Source organism: Phallusia mammillata, chromosome 3 (genome assembly GCF_965637545.1).
Source record: "Phallusia mammillata chromosome 3, kaPhaMamm4.hap1.1, whole genome shotgun sequence".
Lineage (NCBI taxonomy): Eukaryota > Metazoa > Chordata > Ascidiacea > Phlebobranchia > Ascidiidae > Phallusia > Phallusia mammillata.
This window is the reverse complement of record NC_137254.1, coordinates 12,693,433-12,699,432: the sequence shown is the minus strand read 5'-3', so window position 1 is coordinate 12,699,432 and position 6,000 is coordinate 12,693,433. Positions and strand designations below refer to the sequence as shown.

General features: G+C 42.4%; 1 protein-coding gene and 1 long non-coding RNA gene across 2 annotated transcripts in view; one reads left to right on the top strand and one right to left on the bottom strand.

Moving 5' to 3' along the window:
* LOC145217803 (uncharacterized) overlaps positions 1-3,192 on the top strand; it is a 186,833-nt gene extending 183,641 nt beyond the window's left edge. Inside the window, exon 2 of the long non-coding RNA XR_013857502.1 lies at positions 2,167-3,192. This is a non-coding gene — a long non-coding RNA (uncharacterized LOC145217803). The remainder of the gene's footprint in view (positions 1-2,166) is intronic.
* Positions 196-1,384, bottom strand: LOC145218023 (arylacetamide deacetylase-like). Its single transcript, XM_080085420.1, has 4 exons — positions 1,193-1,384; positions 671-863; positions 278-394; positions 196-232 (listed from the first exon to the last, which is right to left on the bottom strand). The coding sequence occupies exons 1-4, from the start codon at positions 1,254-1,256 to the stop codon at positions 196-198; spliced, it is 411 nt and encodes a 136-aa protein (XP_079941546.1). The 5' UTR covers positions 1,257-1,384.
* Positions 3,193-6,000: the final 2,808 nt, after the last annotated feature.

Below are 6,000 nucleotides of genomic sequence, written 5' to 3'. Positions count from 1 at the left end.
GTAAAAATATCGATTTCGCCGATTTAATGGCATTCTCAGTTCTTATTGATTCTATTTGAATAAGAACTGAGGATTCCATTATATCGGCGAAATCGATATGATTTATTTACAATACATTGCAACACAAAAAACACAGATTGATTTAGGTGCACTGAAAGCTTCAGTTTACTAAGTTATGATTATCCGTAACTTGAATCATCTGTATTGAGCGCACGTTGGTTCAGGACGATTTCTGTAAAAGCACAGGTTGTACAATAGGTACAAGTTTTTATCTTACTTAGCAGGTACTTTTTCCCTGTTAACTTCTTTTAGTTGACTGGCCACTTCTGGATTATTGGAATCAACATGACCATTGTGCACAAAACTTGACAAAACGTTTTGGTCACCATCAAACCTAAAACACACAATACAGAGTATTTAAACAACAACTTTTAAATAAGCATAAAAATCCTTTATATTTCTGTTTTTTATTAGTTGAATGATTTTCTAACAAATGGCCACACTTTGTTAGGACCTTTATGCAATTAAATAGATTATGTAATTAACCGGATTTGTCCAAGTCTTAAAGGGCCTGGAATCGGGTAAAGAAAGATTTGCCCACATAGCTGTTTTTTAGCTTAAAACATGAAAGCCAATGTCATTTTTGTGGTGAAACAAAAACAAGCTTTACCCCATGTAGGAAAGCCAGAATCTTGGAAGCAAGTTGTTGCAAAAAACATAATCTGAATTTTCTTGATAACTCTGTAATTGCAAGTCAATAATTTGTAAAGCGGGGTAAGTCAATGAAATCATCTTAGGCTTGAAGATATGCTTTCCCTCCATTTTTTGCAGTGCAATTGTTATCGCCATTGCTAGGTTTCCACCTATAGAAAACAGACATCCAAGTTTAGGTGCACTTAAAACAAAGAACTACATTGCCATTGGAGTTGCCTAAAATGTATTTATTTTAATATTCAAACTGTTGTCTTATCAATGAAAGAATGATTATCAAGCAGAAACTGCGTTTTAACATGCAAGTAATGTTAGAGAAAATTGGTTTGTATTCTGTTGGACAATTACGGTGGTCGATTTGTTTTTGTAATTGGAGGTTGCTAACACCCCCTCGGAGAACACTATTCTTTGTATACAACTTTTGAACTTTAACTTTTGAAAGTGTTTTTAGTAATATGTGTCAAATTTATGATTTACTTACCAGCACTGTCACCAGCAAGTGCAATCTTCTTTGGGTCAACATTGTAACTTCCAGCTTCTCTCATAAATTCCAGAGTACTGTTGAGACAATCTTCATAAGGGATGGGGAATGGATTTTCTGGAGCTCTTCTATATCTGTCGAAAATCTTGTTGTAAAATTGCTCATTTTCGCACACTTCCTAATGAGTTTCATTATTGGCGAAGTAAATTTGTTGGTGAAAATGCCGACGGAAATATGTGTCAAAAGGGAATAAATACTATGTTTACTGTTAGATCTTTCTGGAACCCGAAAAATGGCTGAAAATAACTTATGACTACCATAGAAACGGAAATATAAACATTAGTCTCTCCAGAAATGAGGGCAAACACCTCCCCTTCGTGGTGTGAAACGTTATTGCGAAATAACATGCTACCGTTAACATAAACATTGCACAATAATGTTGCAACCGTTACACCGGTAACGAACTCGTCGCGAAACGGTACCGGGCCGCGGACCGGCGGGTGCCGACCACTGTTTCAAAGTACCTTTGAGCCGATGTCATTCTTGGGCGAGATTTTCTCGAGAGACATCAAGAAGTGACTTGTTGTATGGGAGGCACTGAACCCCCGCTTCGCATCGCGTCTCTGGGCGTTTCTTTGATTGACTTACCCGCCGCAACACTCAAGCCTCCTCGACTTTTCGAATTTCTTTTGCCTGGTTGCACCCCTATTGCCGCTCGGTCTCGCCGATATAGCAAAGAAGACTTGCGCTTTATCAATGCTGAAGTAAAACGGCTTCTGAAATCGTATATAATTGAACCTGCCCGTTCTCCGATGTGAGTCGTTTCACGAGGTCACAAGAAACGACTCGTCGTTGACGATTCTGTCACGGTTAATAGATATAATCAGTTGGTAGAGCGCGAGTCCCGGAAAGACTCCTGTCGTGGGTTCGAATCCCTTTTTTTTTTTTTCTCATTTTGTTTATGATAACGGTAGCAGAGTTGCAAGCGGGCCCGAAATCTGAGCCCGAACCCGAAAGTATAAGCCCGAAGCCCGACCCGAACCCGAAACGTTTTTGAGAAGCCCGTTTAGGCCCGAAATTTTGATTGACAGGTCTATCCACGAAAGCCTTGCAACAAAGTATGAGAAAGAAAAAAAGAGAAAAGACAACAAACACAATGAACAATAGTAGACAATGGGGTAAACAATACGTTTTAGACCAGGGTGGGCATTCGATCAAAGCGAGAGAATTGTTACTAAAAAATGACGGAAACGGAACGTAAAGTCAGGCCCGTTTTGAGCCCGTTTTCTGACAAATACCTAAGCCCGAACCCGGCCCGAAAAGCCCGGCCCGACTTGCAACTCTGAACGGTAGCATGTTATTTCGCAATAACGTTTCACACCACGAAGGGGAGGTGTTTGCCCTCATTTCTGCAGAGACTAATGTTTATATTTCCGTTTCTATGGTAGTCATAAGTTATTTCAGCCATTTTTCGGGTTCCAGAAAGATCTAACAGTAAACATAGTATTTATTCCCTTTTGACACATATTTCCGTCGGCATTTTCAGTGTTTCCGCAGTCGTGATTCGTGTAGAACGCGTCGTTTCCACCCTGTGTAAAAAGCATATGGTGTTCACTAAATGGCGCTATGGCACTATAAATTACATGGCTGCCTTAAAATAAATAATATTGGGAAGGAACCTGGCCGAACGGTCTGGCGCGCCTGACCCATATACAGACATAAAAAACCTGATCGGGATTCGTCCCCGGGAGAGTCCTGGGTTCGAACCCCGTGAAAATAAATAAATAAATAATATAAGTAATATGAGAAAAAGAATTCGTACACCGGCTTATGTTTCGCACTGTTATATAAGCGTGGACTTTGATGTTTTCGGCCTTCTATTTGTGGCGTCTATTTTACTTCGAAAAACTTCTATCTCACTGCTATTGTTATTGGCTGGTCAAGAGCTAAATTGACGATATCGCCTAAAGCAAATATTCAAGAAATACAGAGTGTTAATCAACTCTGTGTGTGCCTAATATTTGAGATAGTGCAATGAACCGAGCTGAGATCAGAGGATTGATCCGACGTAGGTCCGCCAGGTTCGCAAGACTTTCTAACTATTCCAGACAACAAAGACGAGCTTTAAACCGTGAGGACGACGAGGAAGAAATTTACCGAGCCCAGAGACGCACACGCACTCTGCAGCTCTCTGCTGTTGCTAGACGCGAGGTCAATCGTTTAACTGTAACTCAAAACGCAGTCCCGACTTTTGTTTGGAATTCTAACTTTCAAGAATTTAGCTTGAAATGAATTTTTACCCATCAAGAGAGATTGTTGTTGTGATTTGGCAAGATTTTCAGCGATTTCGGCTGCTTTAAGTAGGTTTAAATCTTCAATTTCTAAAAGACGCTGCATAATCGAAGAAGAAGATGCTGAATCCCCGCTTCGTATCGCTTCTTTGGGCGTTTCTTTGTTGGAATTACCCGCTGCAACACTCAAGCCTCCTCGACTTTTCGAATTTCTTTTGCCTGGTTGTACACCTGTTGCCGCTCGGTCTCGCCAATGCGCTTTATCAATGCTGAAGTAAAACGGCTTCTGAAATCTGATATTATTGAACCTGCCCGTTCTCCTTGGAGAGCACCGGTGTTAGTCGTTTCACGAAGTCACAAGAAACGACTCGTCGTTGACTATTCTGTCACGGTCAATAGATATACTCAGTTAGATGCCTATCCTCTTCCTAAGATTGAGGAAATTGTAAATTTATTTGCTCAAGATCGGTTCTACAGCTGTCTTGATCTCCGTTCTGCTTACCATCAAGTTCCATTGCTGGATAACGAACGCCCGTATACCGCATTTGAAGCGTGTGGTAGACTTTATCAATACAAACGGCTTCCATTTGGCGTGACGAATGGCGTAGCTGCCTTCCAACGCGCCATTGATGATTTTATTCAAGACAATAAGTTGCATAAGGTATACTCGTACCTTGATGATATCACCGTTACCGGTGCTACGTTAGAGGAACACGATCTCAGCCTTCGTCGTCTTCTTGAAGCTGCTCGCAAAAACAACATTACTATAAATCAAGAAAAGTCCAGAATTAGAACAACTACTTTGGACTTTCTTGGACATTGTATTTCCTTCAATGAAATTCGACCTGACCCAAGTCGTTTGCAGCCTTTATTTGAGTTGTCACCTCCAGCTTCACCAAAGGAACTGAAAAGAGTACCAGGAATGTTCTCTTACTACGCTAAGTGGATTAAGAATTTTTCACGACGTGTAGCCACTCGCTTGAAATGCAAAAGACCTTTTGAAGTGGAAACAGACGCCTCTGAATTTGCTGTAGCTGCCGTCTTGTCGCAAAAGGGACGACCTGTGGCTTTCATGTGTCGTACACTTAACCGTTGCGAACGCAATTACCCCGATTTTGAAAAGGAAGCCTCTGCTATGATTGAAGCTGTAAGAAAGTGGTCGCATTTCTTTAAGGGTCGGCATTTCACTTTAATCACGGACCAAAAATCGGTCGCTTGCATGTTTGAACGAAGAAACCGGGGCAAGATTAAAAATGTTAAAATGATATCGTGGAGATTAGAGTTGGGCCAATATTCCTACGATATCCGCCACCGACCAGGTACGCTGAATATTGTTCCCGATGCGTTTACTCGAGTATGTGCGTCTTCAAAGTCTCTTCAAGATCTTTCTGCACTGCATGCATCACTTGGACACCCTGGATACGCCCGTATGTGTATCATTTTGTTAAATCTCACAATTTGCCTTATACTAGTGATGAAACTAAATCGGTTGGCAACAGATGTCGCGTGTGTGCCGAACTCAAGCCACGTTTCTACAAGCCTCAGGCAAGAGAACTGATTAAAGCTACCAAACCGTGGGAACGGATCAGTATGGACTTCAAAGGCCCAGTACCTGGTCAGAATCCTTATCTTCTAATCGTTGCAGATGAGTACAGTCGGTATCCTTTTGTTTTTCCTTGCAAGAGAATGACTTCGTCCACCGTTATCGGTTGCCTCTCCAACCTATTTTGCCTTTTTGGTTTTCCTGACTATATTCATAGCGACGGAGGAACTTCTTTTCTCAGCGAGGAAACGCGTCAATATTTACTCTCGCGTGGCATCGCTACTAGTCAATCCACGCCATATCACCCTGAAGGGAACAGTCAATGTGAAAAAAAAACTGTCTGGAAGCCGGTAAAACTTCTGCTTCGCAACCGCAATTTACCCGATAGCCGTTGGGAGGAAGTGTTATCTGATGCTCCACATGCCATGCGGACCCTACTGTGCACCGCCACTAACCAAACGCCTCACGAACGCTTTTTTTTTGGTTTTTCCCGCCGAGTCCTGTCTGGTACCTCGATGCCCTCATAGCTGCTGAACCGTGGCACTGTACTTCTTCGTAGGTTTGTCCGCTCGAAAGGAGACCCGTTGTGTGCTCCTGTGACCTTGCTGGATACAAATCCATCGTACGCCCATGTGCGGCATTCCAACGGACGGGAAAGCACAGTCTCAACTTCTGACCTGGCCCCTTGTCCGAACTCTTCGAGCTCAGCAGAAGATGAGATATCTTCATCTGAAGACGACGTCGCTGTTGAAGTGGACAGTCCCGCGTCCCTTGAATCTACTGAATCGGCTGACTCACCACCTAATCTTTGTCGTTCTACCCGTGAACGAAAGTCACCTGCTCGTTATGGCGAGTGGACTGTGTAGTATTGTGGTGATGTTTTGTGAACATTATTTTTGCCGAGGGTGAATGCAGCGAGCTACTAAGCAATTTACGCTCGTGAGCTCCGCTCTGTATTTTGTTCACTCTTTGCC

What these genes read in the sequence shown, in the direction of transcription:
- LOC145218023 (XM_080085420.1), bottom strand. Translation starts at nt 1,256, where the DNA reads ATGAGAGAAGCTGGAAGTTACAATGTTGACCCAAAGAAGATTGCACTT. An exon ending in ACTTGCTGGTGACAGTGCTG is followed by an intron (nt 864 to 1,192) that starts GTAAGTAAATCA and finishes TGTTTTCTATAG; the next exon opens with GTGGAAACCTAGCAATGGCG. An exon ending in AGGGAAAAAGTACCTGCTAA is followed by an intron (nt 233 to 277) that starts GTAAGATAAAAA and finishes GTGCTTTTACAG; the next exon opens with AAATCGTCCTGAACCAACGT.